A 23,273-nucleotide genomic window follows, 5' to 3' on the forward strand; every position below is an offset into this window, starting at 1 on the left:
ATTTGCACGTAGGATACGTGAACAAAAAAAAATATATATATATAGATAGATATATGAGTGTGTGTATATTTGTGTGTGTGTGTGTATAAAATGTTTATATAAAAAAGCCTTTATGTTGATAGCGGACCCAAGTTCAGTGTACCCCAGGTTACCCCAGTTTAATCCACATTAAAGTTACCACAGCCAAGTGTTCGAGAGTTTGGCCCGTGTCGTTCCTTTTTACTTAACATTACAGATTCCTGTCCAGCTCTGGAAGTCTCAAGTGGAGACAAAGGGGCGTTTCTGGTCAGGGGACAGGAAGTGAGGTTGAACTTTCTGTACTTCCTGCCTATCTATGAACCAGGAATGGAAACGCCCGTCTATCTCAAGATGCCCTTCGTACCTCAGAGGAGAAGGAACCTTCTCGGTAAGTAACCAAGGTCCCATTTTGGACAGCCCAGGTAGGTAGTGAAACTAGAAAAGTATGGTTTGGATGTAATGACAGACAAATGAAAAAGAGCTTTGGAGCTGTCTGAGAATGAAGAGTTTTCTGGCTGGCAGGATCAGATTTTTGGGATCTTGAGGTTTGAATCTATACTGCTGGAGATGGTGATCTTGCTGTTCTTGCCTATCCATGCCTCCTTGCTTATTGTCTGCCTGCTCAATCTGTATATATTTGCAAATTATAATTATGTTACAAAACATGGTTTAAGTCTCCAGCACTGTGTTGACAGTAAATTGACCTTGTAAAGCTTCCTTGGGATTTCCTAGGAGCTGGAGAAATAGCGGTTATAAAACAAAGCTTATATTAAGAAGCGGATGCTTGTGTTGGTAGCATTCTTGGCCACTGCTGGAAATCTCAGCCCTTCTCCAAGCCTGGAAATCTCGTCCCTTCTCCAAGCTAGCCCTGTTCAGTGCTATATCCCATCTGTGTCTCGGCTTGCTGTGTATTTGGAGTACTGGCCTCTATAGGAGGCGGATGATGTGGAGACAGAGAAAACATTTTTAAAGGTTTTTCATGCTTTATTTAGCCATTAGATATTGGACTCTGGACAAAATTTCAATTTCAGTTTTCTACATATTGTGAAAGCCAAAAAGAAGTGTTGTGCTACCTTGGGGACCAAGGCTTCTTGGAGTGCCAAATAAGCAATGGCTGGCACAGGGGAAGAGGCAATCACCTGGGTGTGCTGTCATCCCTAAGACCAGCTCCAAAATGGGCAGGAAGCTGCTCTGCAGTCTGTTTGGAGTTGGCAAGAGTTCGCCCTTTTTGACATGTGGTGTTATGGCTCAGGCCCTGATCTGGATGGCCCAGGCCAGCCTGATCTCTTCAGCTCTCAGGAGCGAAGTAGGGTCAGTCCTGACTAGTGCTTGGCTGGGAGACCACCACAGAATACCCAAGGTCTCTTGCCTTGAAAACCCATAAGGGGTCGCCGTATATTTGGCTGTGATTTGACATCACTTTACAAACACACATATGCCAGTCTGAAAACCAAAAAAAAAGCTCTTTTGAAGAATTCCCACAATGGCAGGGATTGGGGAAAAGAGTATACAGAGGAATCTTTCCCATCTATAGCCATTGCTGCTGCTGGGAGCTGAGGGGAAAGTTGAGGGGGGGCACTTCCAAAGGACATGAGCAGGTGGTATGAGTTGGGGCTTTAAGGCAGGCTGCAGTTTTGAAGCTGAGTGACAGTGTGTGTGTGTGTGTGTAATGTGCCGTCAAGTCACACACGACTTATAGGGTTTTATAGGCGACCCTATAGGGTTTTCAAGGCAAGAGATTGTTTGCCATTGCCTTCCTCTGCCCAGTGACCCTGGTATTCCTTGGTGGTCTCCCATTCAAGTACTAACCAGGGTTGACCCTGCTTAGATTATAAGATCTGACGAGATCGGGCTAGCCTGAGCCATCGAGGTCAGGGTGGCATACATACCCATCTATTATTAATATTTTAAAATGGAAAAAAAATAGATATGGTGTGGGGTATTTTTAGAATTTTATCATATTGATATCCTGTGTTTCTTTTTCGGGGGGAAACAAACTCATGGTGGTAAACAAATACAAATTGATAAAAGCAGGTCAGAGGAACGGGCCATGGCATTTCCCCTTCCCTGAAGAAGGGAGAGGCAAGGCAGGCTGGTGGGGAAGGAGCCTTGTTATCTCTCCCTCCCTTTCTGTATTGATATCAACCTCCAGATGGGGCTTGTATTTCTACTGGAATTACAACTGATCTGCAATGTGGGTGGGGCCTTGGAAAAGCACACCTTCCCCTCCAGACTGGGTGATCCCAATAGATCAGAGCAAAGTGGATTTGAGAAAGAGGACAATGCTGTGTAGATGCTTTTACTTCGGATATTAAAGTGGAGCAAAATGTCAGTATGGAAACAGCCTTTAGCTATTTGTCTGGGACGGTACCAAACAGAGGTTGTGTGGGAAGATACTATATGTACCAGCTGTAGGACTTAAGTATTCCACATCTAGGATTTTGGGCTGCAGTCTTCAGAGGCATCTTCTATCCCTCCTCCTGTTCATTCTTCATTTTGTGAGGACATTCAGTGGGCAGGGGGGCCTGAAATGAGCAACTAGGCTGCAGAGGTAGGACACCCACGACAGCGCTTGCCCTTTTAAGCAGCACATTTATGAGAGGCCAAGCTTCTTGCGATGTTTGTCCAGGTGTTGAAAGGAGCAGCACAAGTCGGTAGCTCTTTAAATGAGGGACTGATTTCCCCTCACATGACATGGAATTAGTCCTAATAAAAGCTAAAGGTCCCCTGGCAAGCACCGGGTCATTCCTGACCCATGGGGTGAAGTCACATCCCAACATTTTCTAGGCAGACTTTGTTTGCGGGGTGGTTTGCCAGTGCCTTCCCCAGTCATCTCCCCTTTACCCCCAGCAAGCTGGGTACTCATTTTACCGACCTCGTAAGGATGGAAGGCTGAGTCAACCTTGAGCCGGATACCTGAAACCAACTTCCATAGGGATCGAACTCAGGTCGTGAGCAGAGCTTGGACTGCAGTACTGCAGCTTTACCACTCTGTGCCACGGGGCTCCTAGAGTCCAAATAGGAGACCCTATTTTACCGTTAGGTAAAATTGGTAAATACACCATCGTTGATATCCAGTTCCAACCAAGCATATGCCCCAATTTCGATGCCCAGCTGAGGGCACCTACTGTTGTTGTGCAAATGAGATAATAACCTATTTTCACTTTAAGAACTTTACTGGAGCAAATGGTACAAAATATAAATAATCCATATAAATATAAAGAAGCCATCCCTAAAAAGTGGGACATGGTGCTAATTTTTTTAAAGGTAAAGGAGTGAGGTTCTATAACAAACCTGTTCATTAATATTAAACTGGCATAAGCCTTAGCACTGGTAAAGCAATGCCCAGCAGACATCAGGCCACATAAAATAAATACATATATAAATACATTAAATAAATAAAAGTATACCATGAAACCCTTCCTGCACACATAGCTGGTTTCTCTCCCCCTTGGCCTGTTTCACTGGAGATTTCTACAGACGACTTCCCCCATTATTGCTGAATCTTCACATTTAAAGCTGCACTATGAGCAAAGACCCTTGCCACCACAACCGAGAAGGACTGCAGACGCCACAGGGTATCTTGCTGAAGTAGTTGTTGCTCCCAAGTGCTGGTGTTATTTTTGCTTGGGTGGATTCTTTCTGTGATGTCTGGATCCTATCGAAGAAAAGAAAATCAGGGTTACATGTGCTTTCTCTGTCCAGATGGCTACATCTGTAAGAACAATTCTTTTATGCAGTTTCATCTTCTTAAGGTGACAAAGAGCACCAGGCTCTCTCATGACCTTCACTTATTTGCACATGTTTAATGCTGGAAAATTGTTCTGTATTTGGGCACTGAATAGTTGCCACCTGTGGGACTGGCTGGGTCTCAGAGCAATAAATGGATGATTCAAAAGCAATTCATTATCGAGGAGCCCTTTTCTTGGGGGATGGAGTAAACTATCAGGATGGACTCATTAAATTCCCCTTATATACCTCCAAGATGGAGAGTGTTATCTTAGACACAGACCATTTTAGTGGATTTTAAAGTGCTTTAGTTCTCGAGGAATCTTCCCTGCTTCAGTTAACCACTCATTACAACCCACACATGCTTTTCCCAGTTTAAAAGTCATTTCTACCCTCCAGCTGTTCCAGGAGGGGAAACACACACATTAGGCCAGTACTCAGGCTTCTGGCCCTCAATCCCCTACTATTAGATGTACCAAGGTGTCTTTCTGCAGCCGCTTCCTTCACTGTCCCCTGTGCTCTTCACTAATGCTGACAAGGTCCAGTGAAAACGGTTCACTGAGGGCTTATTAGATAGGTTTCTTTAAAAAGTATTACTATGAACACCAGTACTGATAGGCCTTTTTGAAGGAAAAACAAAAGCTCCCCTTCTTCTCTTTGAAGAGCCAAAATAGCAGAGGCAAGGGAAAAGAGTGGACTGGCCAAGCTTTTCCTGCTGCCAGTGAAATTGGTAAGACTGTCCCTGTCAGTTTCATACACGTACGCACTTATGATACAGATAAGGGGTTTCCCTCCATTTTTCTGTGCAGTCAAGAGGTTAGAATGTTATGTGGAGGAAACATTCCAGAATGTGTGTTGCTTTATGGGGGGTGGGGGGGGTAGGGATGTAAAAATGCTACCCAGTTAGAAAGCTTCTGTTCACAATGGCACAAGAAATGTTACAAGGTTGAAATGTAATTGTAAGGCATGTTCCCACATACATGAACATGAAGCGGCCTTATCCTGAATCAGACTGTTGGTCTATCAACGTTAGTACTGTCTTCTCAGGCTGTTAGCACCTCTCCAGGGTCTCAGGTAGAGAACTTTTTTATTATTATTAATCTTTTATTTTCTTATTAAGGCACATACAATTTCAATATTGTCATCTTCATAGTTACCTAAAATAAAACAATTCCAAACTAATCAGCCTAATCTGTATTGTCTTTTTTTTCTGACTTCCCCTCTGCCCTCCTCTATCAAATTAATATCTATATAATCCCCTCTGTATTCGTTTTTTAATTCATTATAACATTTCTATAAACTACATATTATCATCCTATATACTTTAATTATTGAATACTTCATCCTTTCAACATTGATCAATTGAATTAGATTAAATCATAGCCTTTAACATTTCCCATATTTAATTCGTTTTCACAATATGTTATCCATGCCTCCCATTCTCTCACATATTCTTCATTGTCTTTTTGATTTACTAAAGCAGTAAGTTTAGCCATTTCTGCTAGTTCAAACATTTTATTTATCCAGACATTCTTGTCTGGTATCTCAGACATTTTCCATTTAGCTGCATAGACCAATCTTGCTCTCCCAGTGAGCCACAGCCCTTCCAGTGGCTTGTGTGTTTCCATTACATGGCTGTAACTGGATTTAAAACTACAGCTTTATAAGTTCACACATGCTCACTAGCTGTGGGGGAAAGACTGCAAAGAACTTTACGTCGCATGTGTGAAATCTACCAAAGAGATTGAGGTAGGTCCATCCAGCCACAAAGAGTGTTTTAAAATATCCCATTTTCAGGTGTCTGAGCCAGGGTTGTTTCAGTAGCTCTCTGACCTTTCTTACAGCCCTGCTTCATGATACCTGTATTCCTTTCTCCAAACTCCTTCCATCCTATAGATACACCCACCTTCTGAAGGAGGCATGACAGCTTTTCCAAGGCAGATCGTAGGTCAGTGATGTTTTGTGCTTGCGAATACAGTCCCAGAAGAGTGTGATAATGGTGAAGTCCTTGGCTGATCTTCTGCAGGCAATGCTAGAAGAAAAAGAATAAGAATGTGTTTTCAATACCAAGATCAAGCCTTCTGTAAATTACACAATTTGGTCTGGAAACTGCTCCCTAAGCCTAGATTGTGAGAACAGACTGAAAGCCGAGAAAAGGAAAGTGTTCAGAGGTGCTGTCATTTTTGCTCCTTTGATATTCAAGGACAGCCCTAGCGTTCAAAGCTGACTGGATCTCAGCAGAAGTCTGAATCACTGTTGAAAATACCTGAGGTTTAAGAATCTGTTCCTCTTCTCTGGCTTCCTAGTGCTGGAAATCTTCATATTCTATCTCATCCTTCATTCAGTACTCAGACAAAATCTTAAAAGATTGCTGAAGTTGATTACCTGAGATGGACACAATGCAACTCCCTTCTGCTTCAGACTGGGTTATTTTGTTCCTCAACAAAATAAGAGGTAGAAGCTAGTGGTAGTGACAGGGAGTGGCGCACAGAAGAATCTCGTGTTCAACTCGCCCATATGTTACAGCCGCACAAACATTAAAAAGCTGCTCACACTACAGGGAGTGTTTTTCCTGTTTAATGTTGTGCATGGACATGTCGTTTCTTTTCTCACTAGGAACCCTCAGTGACTATACCACTTACATCACTCATTTCCCCAAGCTAGAAACAATTGGCAGTCTACTCTCTTCCAACTGTTATTTGTGAAGAGATTGGATGGTTACAGCATGGTCTAAAACAATGGTTTTCAAACTTGCTATCTGCATGGAACAATTTCCACGAGGAGCCCCTGAATGCCCACTGGGGAATTTGCTGCCTGTTGCAAAGGATTCTGGGACACATCCTAAGAAGGCTTGCTGTTGCTCAGAGAGGGCAACAGCCAGGCTTGTTGGGTCTCACCCTTTACCCTATTATATTGTTATCCATCCCTTCCTACAAGGAGCTTGGGGTATGATTCCTGCTTCCTTCTCTCTACCTCTTAGAACCCAAAGAGGTAGGTGAAGCTGAGAGGGAATAATTGGCTGAAATGCTTCATTGCAGATTGGAGACTCCTTGGCAATAGTCCATCCAGGGCACCATGCCCGCCTTATGTAAATGAATGCTAAGGCACACCCAAGAATGTCAGCACTGGAACACAACCTTGCCTGCCATTATTCTTCTATCCAGAAAACCCCAGCATTGCCCAAATGCTATTTCAAAGCCATTAGTCTGTACCCTGTAAAAATATTTGAGAGGGGTGAGCTACAAAAGCTGTGCTGGGCTATAAACATCTTTATACTAGCAAAGTTGGAGGTCAAAGCACACCAGCATAAATTTATCTTTACTATGCAAGTGGATTCTTGTTATAATAAATCTGCATGACTTCCTGATTTTTTTTTTGTTACCATTTTATTATCGTTGCCCAGGGACTCTGGATCACAGTGGTCTTCACAGTCAATCTTCTTGGGAAACAAAGCAGGCTCAGTGGTATTCTAGAGGAAAATAAAGCAGGAGCTGGGTGAAAGGATGTCTCAGTCCCAGAACTGAAAAGCCAGCCTCCTGCTGGGAAAAGACCATCACCCCTGCCATGTACATCTACTGCTTTACCTTCAGTCAGTCCCGCCTCTGATGTTGAGCTTGTGATCCAGCATCTCCCAGCACCCAAACAGGAGTCAAAATCCTCAAGACACCTTCTTTGGCTTTGCTTTGTGAACTCACTGCCCACTTCCACAGCTCCTCATCCTGTTTATGTTGCAGTTGGGTGCAATAAGAGACAGCCCATCCAGTCTGCTCTATATTGGTTCTCTTAGGAAATCAGGTTGAGTGGAAAGCTCCTTTCCAAGGTCTGACAGGTTCTCAGCCAACCTGTCACTTCCTGGGGTAGCGTCCAATTTGGAGTTCGTCTTGGGCGCCATTTAACAGAACCTAATTTTGGGATCAAGCTCCCCCGCCCCCCGTGTGTGTATGTTCTTGTTTTTTCTGTTTTTACTTTGGTATATATATTTCCTTTTCTGGAGTACCCAGTGCCATCTATATGGTGCTTCAAATTACTACTAGCACATCTTCTCAACTGAGATCACATATACTGCTGGACTATCTCTTAGAGACCACCAAGATTTTCAGGGTATGAGCTTTTGAGAGCCTAAGTTCCCTTCATCAGATGGGAAGGACTATTCCTTATGCTTTTACACATATCTGTTGTGCATCCTACAAACTGCCCTGTGTGGTCCATGCTGGAATCTGAAGATGAGTCCGCGGACTACAAAGCATACAAGTGGTTGCAAATGCTGGGCTATCCTTGCCACACCTTTACTGATGTTCAAGGCACAACCTGTGGCTCTCCTTTCCATACTCAAGCAGCAATAAAGGATGATGCTGGCACAAAGCCCCCCCCCCCCACACACACACACTGGTTCCCTGCAAATAACCCTGGGAGTAATTGTTTGGTGCAGTATTGAGGCTTCTGTTAGAGATCCCCCAACTTCTTTCCTGCCCCTGGCTTTTCTGAAATATACAGAGGGGACATTTTGGAGGAAATAGTTAAGCACTCCATCCCCTCCTGCTCCATCTCCACTTTGCATCCCTTTCCTGAAGGCACTTTAAAAAAAAAAAAAAGCAAAAGGGGCTACTGAGCATTATATTTGCATCCAATAGCCAATTTGATCCAACTAACCAATTTTTGCAAGCCTGGATATGTCAGTGGGTTTTAATTTTTTTTAAATCTTGCTGTATTCACGGGGTTTAGATTGAGCAACATGACACTAAAAAACAAGAAATCTATTCCAAACATAAATGATCCAGGTTAAGCATCTCTCTCTCCATGAAGCCTACCAGGTAACAACATTAATTACTCCTTAAAACTCTTTTTGCGTCAGGGTAGTTAAAGAATGGTGGATTTCCCTCCTCCCATCATGTGAAAACAAGAGCCAGTGATGCTGCAATATTAGAATATTAAGTGGGGGGAAAACAGCAATTACATCATATCCCATGATTTCAAAATGAAGATGGCACCAAAAACAGATCATTATCTGGATGTGAAAGCACTGGATGTTAAAAGAGAGTATTTTATATTAGAAAATTCTGGAAGGACTTTAGTGGAAAACATTCACTGCCATTATTCAATGGTGGGTCTGAATCTTTCCTACCACACCTGCAGAATCTTATTTATCCATCCTTAGGAGGGGATTGGGAGTCCTAATTCACATTAATGAAAATAAGTAAAAGACCCAGGGCCCAGTAGTTATTTTGAATGAAGTCATCTGGACTGTTTTCATTTGTAAACTCCTCGGGGCAGGAACCTTTGTCCTTGCTATTCTGTAAGGTACTAGACACATTGATGGCATTACACACAAAAAACATGATGATAATGTGATCATGCATACGCAATGTTAACACCCACGTGACCTTGTCTCTCATAAAAGGGTCTCCTCTCCTACATAATGCCCATTCCTCCCCAGCCCCTATGATCCTCCACCTTCCTAAATCTGTTCTGTAATCAAACTCCTTTCACTCAAAATGGGAGAATAAACCCATGTTCTTACCCAGTGCTCCTTCTCCACACACAGTGACAGCTGTTGTGAGTACCCTTCAGTCACTGGGGGTTACTGCATTATGTATTCCCAGCGATGTATTAAGAGTTTGAAACTTATAAAAAACATCACTTTAAAAGGGTTTTTGGATGCCACGGCTGAAAGATGGTTGGAAGACATCTTCACAGCTAAAGGGGCCAAACAAAGTGCGAACAGTATTTTTTATAACAGTTTCAAACTCTTAATGCAGTGGTGGGAATACATAGGGGGTTACCATGCTTGTATTCCCAGTGATGTATTAAGAGTTTGAAAATGTTATAAAAAATACTGTTCACACTTTCTATGTATTCCCACCGATGTATTAAGAGTTTGAAAACGTTATAAAAAATACTGTTCATACTTTGGCCCCTTTAGCTGTGAAGACATTTTCCAACCATTTATAAGCCGTGGTATCCAAAAACCCTTTTAAAGCGATGGGGGTTGTATTCCCAGCGATGTATTAAGAGTTTGAAAATGTTATAAAAAACATCGCTTTAAAAGGGTTTTTGGATACCACGGCTTATAAATGGTTGGAAAACATCTTCACAGCTAAAGGAGCCAAACAAAGTGCAAACAGTGTTTTTTATAACGTTTTCAAACTCTTAATACATCTCTGGGAATACATGGAAAGTGTGAACAGTATTTTTTATAACATTTTCAAAATCTTAATACATTGCTGGGAATACAAGTGCGGTAACCCAGGAAGTTTTTTAGAACATTTTCAAACTCTTAATACATCGCTGGGAATACAAAGTGCGGTAACCCAAAGTGCAAACAGTATTTTTTATAACATTTTCAAGCTCTTAATACATCACTGGGAATACATAATGCGGTAACCCCTACTATCTCCTACTTACTTGTATGGACGAGTTCCAGGTTCCTTTGTTCTGGAAAACATGTCATTTCTACGGCCCCAGCAAAGCTTGTCCTGGGCAAGAACCTGCGAGTTCTCCCTGTACTCCTATTCTGTGGCCCATGCTCCTATTTCTGACTTTGACCCATCCTGTCCAACTAAAATGGGGAGTTCTGTTCCACTCACCAGTGCCAAAGGCTTGACTCGCAACTTCCACAGCTGTTGAATGATCTCTTGTGAGGCATTTTTACAACCCTGCCAGTCAGTGCAATGTTCCCTGGGCCGGAGCATCCCTCTGGAATCTCCAAATAGCAACAGGAGACAAAGGAGGCTGATTTCCCAACAGCACCTCAGGCTTTTCATCTTTAGTGGCATTCAGATTGAGCCTGGAATGATGCAGGAGACCAGGCTTGAGACTGGGACTTTGAGGAACCAGCCTCTCTATTTATGATTCTGCCTCAGGTGACTCAAGCAGGCAGTGGGGAGTTCCCTTGGGGCCTGGCAGGTGGGGGTGGGACATTGCAATGATGTCAGGGAACAGAACTAAGGCCAACAGGTTGAGTCCACTGAAAAAGCAGAAGCAATACTCCTCCCTGGGCTCTCCAGTGTGGCTTGTGGGTAACCGCAGAGGGCAGTTTATTTGACTAATCTGAGTTGGGATGCCAGAAGCTCCAAGCAGAGTGGGCCAATTATAAATTCCCCTTTGCTCTCCCTACCTGTATGCACATACACACACAAAAGAAGATCCTGTTTTTCTTACCTCGTCCAACACATATGTCAAAAGAAAGAATGAAGATAGATAATCTAAACCTCCTGAAGAAGTGCCTCAGTAAATAATGTGACAGATGTATATGTGAGGACTCTCCTTCAGACATCATAGCCCTGGCCACATAGAATTTTAAAGGAATTAATTTCACCAGTTGAGCTCTTTTAAAAAACAATGTATTATAGCCTCCTTTCTGGAAAAGGGCAAGCCAACAGCAGGAATTGCAGGAAATGGGTAGCTTCTAGAGATGGGTAATTCTGCAGTGATTGACCTAATTCAATCAAACCAGGCACAGGAGAGATTGCTTTGCCCCTTGCAGAGGCTGATGAAAAGGAAATGCCAGAACAGCCTCTCCCGTGGGCAGATTTTTAGGCTTATAGCAACCTTCATTTTTTTTCCTCAAGGAATTTTAACAACTGTCTTGCAGAACATTTGAATACCCTGATGTATAGCTTGGAAATAAGGGAGGGTGAGGGATGCCGAAGTCAGGAAGGGGTCGCTCCCATTCCCCCATTGGAATGAATAGGAACCGGCTTCATTCCTATGGGGGGAAGGGGGAGACCTCTTCCAGACCCCATAACTCAGTATCCCCAGACCCAATCTTCACCAAACTTGGGGGTTCTTGCAAGGAGAGTCCCTTCCTGCTACCCTGGAAATTTGGGACCTCTACCTGTAAAAATGCCCCCCCAGGAGCTGTGCAAAATAAATCCCTATTCTTCTCAATGGTGGCAACAGCTCCTGGGGGGCATTTTTACAGGTAGAGGCCCCAAACTTTCAGGTTAGCTAGAAGGGACTCTCCCTACAAGAAACCCCAAGTTTGGTAAAGTTTGGGTCAGGGGGTCCGGAGGTATGGGGACTGGAAGGGGTCGCCCCCATCCTTCTCCATTCAAATGCATTGGCAAAGTGGCTGTGTTCAGACTCTTTAACGTGATGTTTGCAATGTATCTGAATGGAGAAGCCGGGCTTTAAAAGGTGGGTACGTTCACCCCACACCTCCATAGAGACAAAGTGTATCACATTGTATCTCTATGAAGGCACCGGGCGAACTTTCCAACCCACCGTTTAAAGCCCAGCTTCTCCACTCAGATACATTGGAAAGATCATATTAAAGAGTCAGCCAATGCATTTGAATGGAGGAGGATGGGCAACCCCTTCCAGACCCATAACTCCTGACCCCCTGGCCCAATCTTTACCAAACATGACAGTGCTTGCAAGGAGAGTCCCTTCTAGCTACCCTGAAAATTTGAGACCTCTACCTGTAAAAATGCCTCTGCAGGAGCTGCGGAAAGCCGGATATTTGGGAATGGCAAATTCGGCTTTGCCAACCTCCAGGGTTTTGTGGACTCGGTAAACCCGAACCAGATATTTACCGAAATTCCCTTTTTTCAGTATTTTTCCGGTTCGGTTTTTACAGAATCAACAGCCCTAGTTAGCATGCTTTGAATCTCAGAACACCTTGTCTTGGGAAACTGAGTACCCTCGTAGATGGGTACATCATAGCCCCATTATGCTCCAAGGCATAATTAATTCTCAACACAGTCAATCTGTGGATACTTTAATCCAGAGACTGGAGCCATCAACAAGACAAAGCAGATATTTCTATGAAACTGATAAAAACCGAGGTTTGCAGAAAAACTTAAAATCTTTGTTTTTATGTTCCTTACGTTTCTTATCCCTTCCCTGTTTCCCTATCCCTCCCTCCTTTCTTGGTCCAAGACTGCAGTCATAGACCTAATAAATTAATAGAAAGTTAATACCCTGGGGGTTAAAAAAACCCCCCCCCAATAATAGAAGCAGCAGCTGTAGGCAGCCACAACAGTATAGCTAGTTAAAACCTTGTTAAAATCCCCATTCTGCCATGGAAGCTTGGGCTAGTTATACATTCGCAGCCCAACCTACCTCACAGGCAGATATAAATGTAGTATAATAAATACAGCTGTATAAGTAGCCGGCTCAAGGTTGACTCAGCCTTCCATCCTTCTGAGGTCGGTAAAATGAGTACCCAGCTTGCTGGGGGTAAAGGGAAGATGACTGGGGAAGGCACTGGCAAACCACCCAGTAAACAAAGTCGGCCTAGAAAATGTCAGGATGTGACGTCACCCCATGGGTCAGAAATGACCTGGTGCTTGCACAGTGGACCTTTACCTTTTTAATAAATATAGCTGATGGTTGGGGGTAGGTGAGCAAGAGAGATGGAAGCAGGAAAATGTAAAGTTATGGGAGCTGCCAGGAGGAGATAAAGAGGAAATAGTGTAATAGAGAGGCTATGGGGGCTTTCAGGAAAGGGAAAGAGGAAATAGTGGAGGAAGAGAAAATAAGATGCCTTCCGCAAGTCCTTCCGGGTCCTCCACTGGTTACATTATATGAGTTAGTTTCTGTGCTTAAAAAGGCATGCTTGCTACCCACAAGTCTATCTCAACTAATTTTTAAAGACAAACAGATAGTACATTTCCTTCAGCCTTCATCAGATCCCCTCTAAGGCCTTTGGATATGGTTTTTCCACAGCTCTATGTCACTTTTCTAACCATAATACCATCACAAACAACTCCCCCTCCCCCTGCTCAGAGGGGAAGCCCCAAGAGTGACATTCAAAAAGATGAATTTTGTGGTCTATTGGCCAGGAAGTAGCAAGAGACGTGAGACACTGAATGTCTTTTTGACAATAAACATAGAGTCAAATGTTTTGGGATGAGAGGATCCTGTTCTTGGGAAGTTAAACATCACTTCCTGTGGACTGTGAGTTCTTGATCAACCCTCTCCTCCTTAGTTCACCTCTTGCTGGGAATGGGAAAAGGAATTAGCCATAGGAGACTATTAATATCATGTCTTTCTCTTCAGGTTAAATAGCCAAGTTAAATTCCAGTTAAATAGCCAATGATCTGGCTGATAAAGGTTAATCAGGAGTAAAGTATACAAGCATGTTTGGCAATTCATTGTTATTATAGGCTTTATTTTATATTTATTTCTTTTCAATTGCGCCAGGTGTTATCAGCATTTGCTCTGCCCACTGACGGTACTCATATGGACCAAGACCCAGTGAAAGGGCTCTTAGTGACCTCCACCTCAATGTGAGGCTCATCAGTGAGTTAGACAAAGCCCTTCTCTTAGTATGAATCTCAGCCACGAACTCATCTATGGCTTAGAGACATGTTTTGCTTGTAGGCACTTTTGGAATGTTGAGAACATGTAGTGGGTACCACCAAAAATGGCTACCATGGGGGATGACTACGGAATCAGTTGCAAAATTACTGCCACAGGGGAGGCAATTACAAAATGTTTAATGGTTCCAAGCCAAGCATCCTACTATGTTGGAGGCAGCTACTTCTGAATGGGAGCTTCTTGCAGACCAAAAAAATGACACCTCCTGAAAAGCGGCATCCCTACAAGATAATAATACAAAATAGAGATTATGATTTGTCATAAATTGGTACCCAAAACAGGGTATCTCTGGAAAACAGGGACCACTGATGTCCCCATATGGATGCACACTGCACATGCATAGAAAACCTTTTTTGAAATAATTGATTCCTATGTTTTATAGTGGAACACTAGCACTGAAACCATTCTGAAGTACAGGATCCAGGCACCAATTAAACCCCATTGTCAACCCAAATGATGGACCAGCAGATTAGCTAGGTTAGCAGGGGTACCTTTATCAAATGTTGTGGGGAAACCCCTGTCCTATATTATACTTTTTTGTATGTACTTAGCTTCTCAGTGCTAATGTTTGCAAGCTACAACTGATAGCATTACAGAAAGCTGCCATTGGAAGCCATGGCTCAACAATGATTTAGGATCAGCCCTATTCCACATAGCAAGAACACGTTATGTTTCCCTGCACCAATGTGTCGCCATGTATATTGCATTGTCGCATTTCACAAAGGGCAGCAGCGAGGGGGGGAAGACTCCCACAATATACATTCTGACCAAGGGGGACACAAAAGAAAGAAGAGAAGGGAGGAAAGAATATTCACCCCATGGTGTAGCTTGTTGGTACTAGTATTTTGATGCAGATAATTTAAGATGTTTAAACAGACACCAGAAGAGACCACCATGTGGTTTGCTGAAAGAACACATTTGATCTGTGGGGAAGGAAGCCATGCCAAACGTGCCTTAGAATGACCTGTGGGTGACCTGCCCAGGTCCCTTTTGCCTCTCGCTCTTTCTCTCATTCCCATTCTGGTTTGGGGCTCTCCCCCCACAGTTCTGCAGAAATGGAGAGCCTTGTGCTGGAATTCACTGGGCCAATGTACCAGACACAAGGTTGGCTCAGTGGAGATTCCAAATGTTGTTAAGTGGAAACTTACACTGATCAGGGAATGCCCCTTCCTCTTTTCCTGATGATCCCACATTGCACAGAAAGGTACTGCACACAGCTATGAAATTCACATGACACATTTCACTGTCCCTAACCAATTACCACACTCTGGCTTTCCACGTGTCCCTTTTGTTTGAAAACATAGTGTATGGGGATGGGAGAGGAAGAGGAAGCAGCAATTGCTTGAAAACCACAGGCATTTTTTTTAGTGCTTGGAATATCCTTCTCTTGGCTCACCCTGCTATTAAAATACACAGAACTTTATTAGAGAATGATTGTTAGAATATTTTATAATTTTATCAATTTTAAGATGATAATTTGAACCAGGGGTTGCTTTTATTGACCTTACACCTTTATGTGTACAGGCAGTCTGTGATTCTGCGGTGCAAAATTATTGTGTCTGGAAATGCTGATGTGTTGGCATGTAATTGGTCAGTCGACTGTATTAATAAATTTGAATTTGAAATTCTCTTGGCTCATCCTTAGGGCTGCCAACTGCCAGCTAGTAGCAGGAGATCTCCTGCTAATTCAACTGATCTCCAGCCGATAGAGATCAGATCACCTGGAGAAAAATGGCCGCTTTGGCAATTGAACTCTATGGCATTGAAGTCCCTCCCCTCCCCAAACCCCGCCCTCTTCAGGCTCTGCCCCCGAAATCTCCCGCCGGTTGAGAAGAGGGACCTGGCAACCCTACTCATCCTGTATTGCAAAAGAACTAACCGAACTGGTGAGCCGCTTCACCATGCAACTTCTTTGCAGCAGATCAAAGTGTTCATATTTTTTTTCATATTTTCCCCCTGCTTTGTTTTCCTGATGCATATCACGTTTACCCTGCAGCAGCTATTTGCCTCACATAGATACCATTTGCATAGCTGTACATCACTTCTTTGTGAACTTTGATTCATATATTTATTGAGGTAGCTTTTAGGTCTGAAAGTCTTCTCCCTTCAGAGATGCAGTTTGGGCTGCACATGCTCAAGAGGAAGTAATTGTGCCTCCCCTCCAGTTCTGTTTCATCAGCTGGAGAAGTAGAGGTGTTAGGGAACCACTCTTTTTAAAGTCTAACATGATCATCTCTTCCTACCATTTCTATCCACGCTGTAGTCTGCCTCCCCACACCTATGCCACTGAAGACCACTTTCAAAAGTGTTCTCGGTGAAAGTTTTTAATGATCTTGTACCTGAGGGAACTGCATACCACTGTTTCAAATCTGTCAAACAGGCTATTTTTTAACTGATCCACAGATCAACCATTCTCTCAAGATCAGCTCTCTCAGGCTCTAACAAAAACGCCTTCTTCCTCAGCACCATTGTCCCTATCCCATCTGCCCCACCCTCCTGCAGATCCTTTTCACTGTAAAACAACTGCAGGGTATCCCAATTACAGATCTTCCACACATTAGACCTTCCACAGATCTAATTTGTCTCCAGAACCACTTCTCCACCCAAGCAACTGCTTGGGTCAGTACAATGAGAAGGGTGCCAATGCCCCACAGTGGCTTTGCTCGCTCCCAAGCATCCGTGGGATGGGGAGTGGCTGGGATCACTTTCTGGGCCTGGGCTGATGCTGGCCAGGTCCAGAAAGCGATGGGTGTACCAAAAGGCCTTGACCCAGCCCTCTTCTTCTGAGATCCCTCCATGGATATGCCAGAAAGCTGCCATTACCATGTGCACACTGGGGGGCTGCATGCGTTCACTGGGAGCCCCCCTCTCCCCCCACTTAGATTAGAAAGAATGTTTCAAGGCATTAGTCCTGCTTTGTTGGTATTCTAATGAACCCCATGTTGATTTTACTCATATGTGGTGGAAATGCAATGGAGCGAGGAAATATTAGAGCTGTCTGTGCGAACCTATGGCACGTGTGCCGCAGCTGGCACGTCGAGCCCTCTCTGTGGGCACACGTGGAGCCGTTGCGTCTGCCTAGGGCTGTGCCGTGTTGCCGTGGTAAGGGCGCTGAGGGCAGTGCTCCTTCTCCCCAAGCCCATGCTCCCCAAGCCTGTGCTGGCGCCCTCCCTCTCCTTGCACCCGGGGCAAGCCCCTCCCTCTCTCTCAGCTGAGCTGCGGCCGCAACTCAGCTGTTTGTCGGGCACCCGCCCCTCTTCAGTTTGGACGGGGAGGCTGTGGCCAAGCACCTTGCCATGCCCCCCCTCTCAGCTGAGCTGCGGGGCAGCTCAGCTGTTTGCCGGGGCGTCCCGCCCGTCTTCAGAGGATTCAGTCCTCTCTCTCTCTCTCTCACTCACTCACTCACTCACTTGCAAGGGTTTTTGGGAATTGTAGTTCACAGGAAAGAGGAGACAAGGCTGCAATGGAACAAAAAGCCCCTGTTCTTTTATGGATCCTTCCTGTTCCTCCTTTCTTATTTCCCTGCTTCCAAAAAAAATTCCAAAAAAAATTTGTCGATGTCCTCAAAGATGTCACAAAAATGGTGAATTACATCATAGCTCGTGCTCTGAATTGTCAACAGTTTCAAGCACTTCTTGAGGAGGTTCAGGCACAGTATAATTGTTTACTTATGTACAATAATGTCCGGTGGCTGAGCAGAGGACGAGTCCTGGAGAGATGCATGCCAAATGCAAACTTTTACCTTTCAATAAAAAGATGTTTGTATCATTGAAAGCTCTGTTATTGTGTTTTTCTTTTAACGCAAAATATGTGAATGTATGAGTTGTTTTTTCTAAACAAAAACCTCAGTATTCAGGTCAAATTGCCGTATTGGCACTTGGCGATAAATAAGTGGGTTTTGGGTTGCAGTTTGGGCACTCGGTCTCTAAAAGGTTCACCATCACTGTATTAGAGGATGGTATCTCTAACGCTTTCATAAGGTCACAGTACTGATGGTCACAATATTGATGGTACATGAGAATTCTTTTAAGTGAAGTATGAATTAATGAATTATGTTTTTTCCCCAAAAAAGCTTTGTATAACAGCTGCTGGATTAATATTGGCTAACCTCTGGACAAGATTAAATACTTTTATTTATGTGAAACTGCTATTTTAAAAAATGAGGACTTTACAAGAATTTATTTAATTTGGCAAGGACTTTTGGGCCTTGGGCCGCATAGAGCAAACAATGCGAAGAATGTGGTTTTCTTATATTTCCCTTTTCCTTTTCTGATTTATTGCATATCTAATGTTCTGTTTACTTGTATATCTTTTAAATAACAACAATAATATTGTAAAGAAAATCATAGTTAAAATGGTGATTTAGTAACTTGCTACATTACATAAAAAGTAAAAGTCAGTCATTTTAAGACCACTGTTTAATTCACACCCTCCATTGGCTGATCTCACCAACCCCAGTCATTAAAAAGGAGACACCAAAGGTTGTAGTGAAACAACTTCCCTTTCTGTGGTTTTGCTTTTCATCATTGGAATCTGGAGGGGAGGAAGAAGGAAGCAAACACAGAGGTGAGCAAGCATGTGGGTGGCAGTATTTTTGTGGGGAAATGAAATACCATGCCTCTGGGCAGGTTGGACACACGCATGGAGGAAGGAAAGGTTCCTGGGTGTGTTGCTCAGTGATCACTCTGCCTGTGTGGACTTGCCAGCGTCATACCACTCAACAATTATGTTTATTGATCACATTTGCCTACTCCTGGACCTCGAAGGGCCACACAATGGGATGTCCAGGGTTGCCAGGTCTATGTATTTTTGGCAGGAGGTAGAAAGTGCTCGGTCGAGGTTCTTGGGGTGTATCTGTTTAAATTTGTTCCTGTATATGTTTTGATAATTATTTTACAAATAATATTAAATATTTTAAGAGAGTCTCACTGCCCATCCAAGAAGTGATTTAATTTTGGTGGTGGGAAAAGGGAAATTCTTCCTTCCGTACAAGGAGTTTGGGGCAGCAATTGTAGGGCTGAACTGCAGGCTGAATCTTCCCTCAGTTCCCCTATTAGCATTAGAATCTGAGCCAGGAAGTAAAACCAACATGACCATGAAATACAAAATTAATCCTTTGGAGACAATGTGGAGGGTGTGTTCTTGGGTCCTTACTGTGTTGGGAGAAAGGCTTAGGTCCCAAATCAGCAGTTCCTCTGAAGAAGCCACAGTCTGATGAGGAAGTATGTTGTGGATTTAAGTAGATGAATCAGAAATATACTGATTGGCCGGCAAACCCGGGATCAGAAATTGTTTCTAATCGGCTAGCCTGTCATTTGTTTTAGTACATCCTGTCACCCCTACCCCAGAACACATCTGAGAGTCCCAGGAGCTGTCATCCCCCCCCCTAGAACACTTCTGCAAGCCCCAGGGGCTTTCAATCCCCTTGGGGGGGCTGTCATCCCCACCCCAGAACAGTTTAGAGACCTTACTGGGAAATCCATTCCACATTTTCTTTGCAACTCTTTTTGTGCTGTAATGTATTTCAATGGAGCCCATGCAAGTCAACCGACACTCCCGGCTCCCATTATCTTCAACGGGCTGTGCATCCTCTCCCGCTGCTTCCAATGGGCTGGCTTGTCATGCGTTTTAGTACATCCCAACTGTAATGTGTGTGATTCAATTAGGACACCAAAGTACAGTTGTTCTTTTCGTGAGACTTTTAAAATAGCTTTTTAACAGAAAGGGCTAACCAGAATAGTAGCAGGCAAACAAAACCCTAACCTATACAGCAGGGAAAATGCAGACACGCGGACAAAGACTTTTAGATAAAGAACAGCACAACCCACTTGCTGGATAAAAAAAAGCAGGTTCGGGGTTTTGTTTCCCCCCCTCAATCAAGCCCAATCCTGAAGACCATCTTGAGTAGGTCAACTTGGATGATTCCATTAAAAGCGCAAATGAGAAAGCGCAACCCCACCAAACGTACACCAAGCAAATCGCAGGGAAACCACCCCTACTCCTTGCCATATAAAGTATTTCCCTTTTAACTAGTTGCGTCACTGGCTCACGCTTTCATCCCTTCCACAGCGCGTCATCAGTGTCAAGCGCTCTATCCCATCCTTGCTCTGATTGGCTACCCTCTCCAAGGCGCCCTGTCATTGGTCGATACGCGCCAACCTTTTTCCGCTAAGGCGTTCCTAGGGAGCTGAAGCGGGAGAAGATACGAAAAGGAGTGAGGTGGCTGTAGGGGCAGCGAAGAGGTTGGAGTTGGGGAAAAGACGGCGGTTGAGGAAAGGGAACCCGGAAGACCAAAGGATTGTGGGTAATCCTCTTCCCGTGAGGGGAATTTGGGTCATTTACAAGGTATTGTGAGCAGTTCGGGGGTGTTTATAAACCATCCGGAATGATTTAGTCTCGAGATGAGATATGGTACAGGAAGTTCTAAGCACCTTCCCATTGCCTTTCTCTCTCCCGCCGCAGTTCTGGGTAATTTGCCCCTGTAGCGCAATGGATTGTGGGTGTCGTTTTTTTTACTTGTACGGGTTCTTGTCTCGCCAAGGGATGACCTGTTTCTGCTCAATGGTGAAATGCATGTTTACTTGGAAGTAATCGTCAGACTTCATTGGGATCTATTCCAAAGTACGTTTGCAATCAGAGGGCTGCCTGCAGTCTTCGTTGCTCTCCCTTTTCCATTCTGTTATAGGATGCGTTTCTCATGTGGTTTCTGTTGATAAAGATGACCTGACAAGTTCAGTTTGCCCAGTTTTGATATGGCCAGCACTAGAGTAGAGTTTTCCAGAAATTCATTTCAAAAGTTCTGAATTTAAAATTAGATGTACATGCCACTTTTAAGACTTATGGCTCACACCCTTCGGCAACCCACACACCAGAGGATGTTGCTGCAATACCATCTCCCCAAATGCCACCCTCTGTCCCTGACCTTAAAGGAAGTGCTCGCTGTGTTTTATTTCTCCCCACCTTTTATGTGAACAAAGAAACAAGAAAATTCATCCACTAAAAAACTGTTACACAGACTTCACTTGTCATGACCTCATCACACTCCCAACAACTGAACACAACTATTTTATTCATGAATAACGTTCTCTAACGGGGGAGTGAGTATACACCATAGGTTTGTTAGTCAAATTAATAGCTAGGGTGGCCAGTGGAGTGGATGAAACTTTGATTTCTGCCTCCAATTATTGCTGCCTTCCTATGTGATGAAATACCTAATCTATTCTTTCATATAATAGTGATAATGTAATTCTCTTACCAAAAGTGTATCTGTATAATTCCTTTCTCTGCCTTAAAAATGGACAGCAACCATGAATTTTGAAGGCCTTGACCCAGCACTTGCAGAATACGTGCCTGCCCTCCACCCAGCCTTGGATCCCCACCTCAACCCTAGCCTGCTACAGAATGTGGAGCTGGATTCTGAAGGGGTGCCACTGGAGAGTATTCCTGTGCCTGACCCAGTGCGTATCATGGAGGGCATGTACTCAGAACTCCACACTGTGGTCTCTGAAGTGGGTGTGCCTGTCTCCTTCTCACATTTTGATCTACATGAAGAGATGCTTTGGGTTGGGAGCCATGGGGTAAGTGGTGCTTGTTATGTGTTTCACTGATTCATTAAACCCAAAGTTAGCCGTTACTTGTACTATGTACTACATAGTTGAGAGTTGTTTTAGATGATATATATATTTAAAATTAGCCTTGGGGATTTTTAGTATATAGCATGATCCTTGTGTTATCAACTCTGCTAAATTCAGTAGACTAATTCCATTTACTTTTGTTTATCTAGTGTGGATTGGGCTGAAGATTTGAAACTGTCAGATCATTGGTCCATCTAGCTTTGTATAACTGGCAGGGGTTCTCCATGGTCTCACGAAGAGCAAAGACTTTCTCAACAGCTCTTACTTGAGATCCTTCAAGTGGATCATCTGCATGCAAAGCAGCTCTCCCTTGATCTGCTGCCTTTCACCTTTTCCTGAAGATGCCCACTCAACCATTGCTGTCCCAGTGTGCTGATGTTCCCATTGCATCTCCTCCCCTATCTTGTAAGGTGCTGAGTGCAGTTTGTAAAGGCTCCTGCTCTGTTGTAGTGGGTGCATTTCTCCCCTCTGTCACTGTTGGTGGTCGTTTTAAAAAGCTAGCAAGGAAGTTTCTTAATCGCCTCTAGTCTTTCTATTGTCCTTTAAAAATATTTGCATCCCACATTTAGCTGCACAGAAGAAATAGAATGAGATGGGAGATGCATTGGAGATAGGTTGCTTATCTGAAAGGTCTCTAACCAGCCAGGCTAGCTACCTCTGATATGCAGAGACATGCCTGCCAGGGCCTTGGGTAACAGAGCAAGGGAGCCAAGGCTCCCAGTTGAATCTCTTTCCTCTTTTCTCTGCTTGGTACCATCACCTTTGCTTCAGAAGCCTTGGTGATCAGAGTTCTGTGTGTGTAAAGTGCCGTCAAGTTGCAGCTGACTTATGGCGACCCCTTAGGGTTTTCAAGGCAAGAGCCCAACAGAGGAGATTTGCCAGTACCTTCCTCTGCATAGCGACCCTGGTATTCCTTGGTGGTCTCCCATCCAAGTACTAAGCAGGGCCGACCCTGCCTAGCTTCTGAGATCTGATGAGATCATACTAGTGTGGGCCTTCAGACTGTGGGGTGGGGAGGCTGGCTGTGTGTAGTAATAGGAAATACTGTCCCCTGAACTTACACTTCCTGTATAGGTTGGAGCTGCATGCTTTGGTGTGTATTTGTTCCACATTAAATTGGTCAGGGATCCTGGAGGTTTCTTTTGCCATCTTCTGGGCATGGAGTAGGAGTCACTGGGTGTGTGTGGGCGGGGGGGAGGAGGTAGTTCTGTGTACTTTTAAACTATTTGACTGTCCTGTGGAGACTAACCAATGGCCAATGAAAATCGACCCTCCCTACCTGTACTACAGCTAAAAGACTTCTGTTACAACACCTCTGGTACATCAATGGCTTGAGGACCTTAGAACTCTATCAGTATTTGAATGAACAGCATGTAGACGGCAATTGCACATGAGCTTGTTTTTAGATGTTTGGAAACCATTTATAGAAACTTATATCTAGTTCCGGCACCATTGTTATTATATTTTGTCTTTATGGATATTATTCTTAAGTTTTTTTTCTTTGTTTTTTTTCTGTGGTTTTTTTAAAGGAAATAAAAAATGAAAAAAATTAAATATATATATCCATAT

The 23,273-nt window shown here is 43.7% G+C and overlaps 2 protein-coding genes across 3 annotated transcripts in view; one reads left to right on the top strand and one right to left on the bottom strand.

Moving 5' to 3' along the window:
* Nucleotides 1–3,511: 3,511 nt before the first annotated feature.
* On the bottom strand, nt 3,512–10,436 carry IL23A (interleukin 23 subunit alpha). Its single transcript, XM_056848858.1, has 4 exons — nt 10,332–10,436; nt 7,130–7,216; nt 5,654–5,779; nt 3,512–3,676 (listed from the first exon to the last, which is right to left on the bottom strand). Exons 1-4 carry the CDS (start codon nt 10,434–10,436, stop codon nt 3,512–3,514), a joined length of 483 nt encoding a protein of 160 aa, XP_056704836.1.
* Nucleotides 10,437–21,377: 10,941 nt separating this feature from the next.
* PAN2 (poly(A) specific ribonuclease subunit PAN2) overlaps nt 21,378–23,273 on the top strand; it is a 37,375-nt gene continuing 35,479 nt past the window's right edge. Inside the window, exon 1 of one of the 2 annotated variants that reach the window (XM_056864040.1) lies at nt 21,378–21,647. In XM_056864040.1, the coding sequence (XP_056720018.1) occupies nt 21,378–21,647 (270 nt within the window). The remainder of the gene's footprint in view (nt 21,648–23,273) is intronic. The other variant, XM_056864047.1, reaches the window with a different exon arrangement.

Source organism: Euleptes europaea, chromosome 1 (genome assembly GCF_029931775.1).
Source record: "Euleptes europaea isolate rEulEur1 chromosome 1, rEulEur1.hap1, whole genome shotgun sequence".
NCBI classification, from domain to species: Eukaryota; Metazoa; Chordata; class Lepidosauria; order Squamata; family Sphaerodactylidae; genus Euleptes; species Euleptes europaea.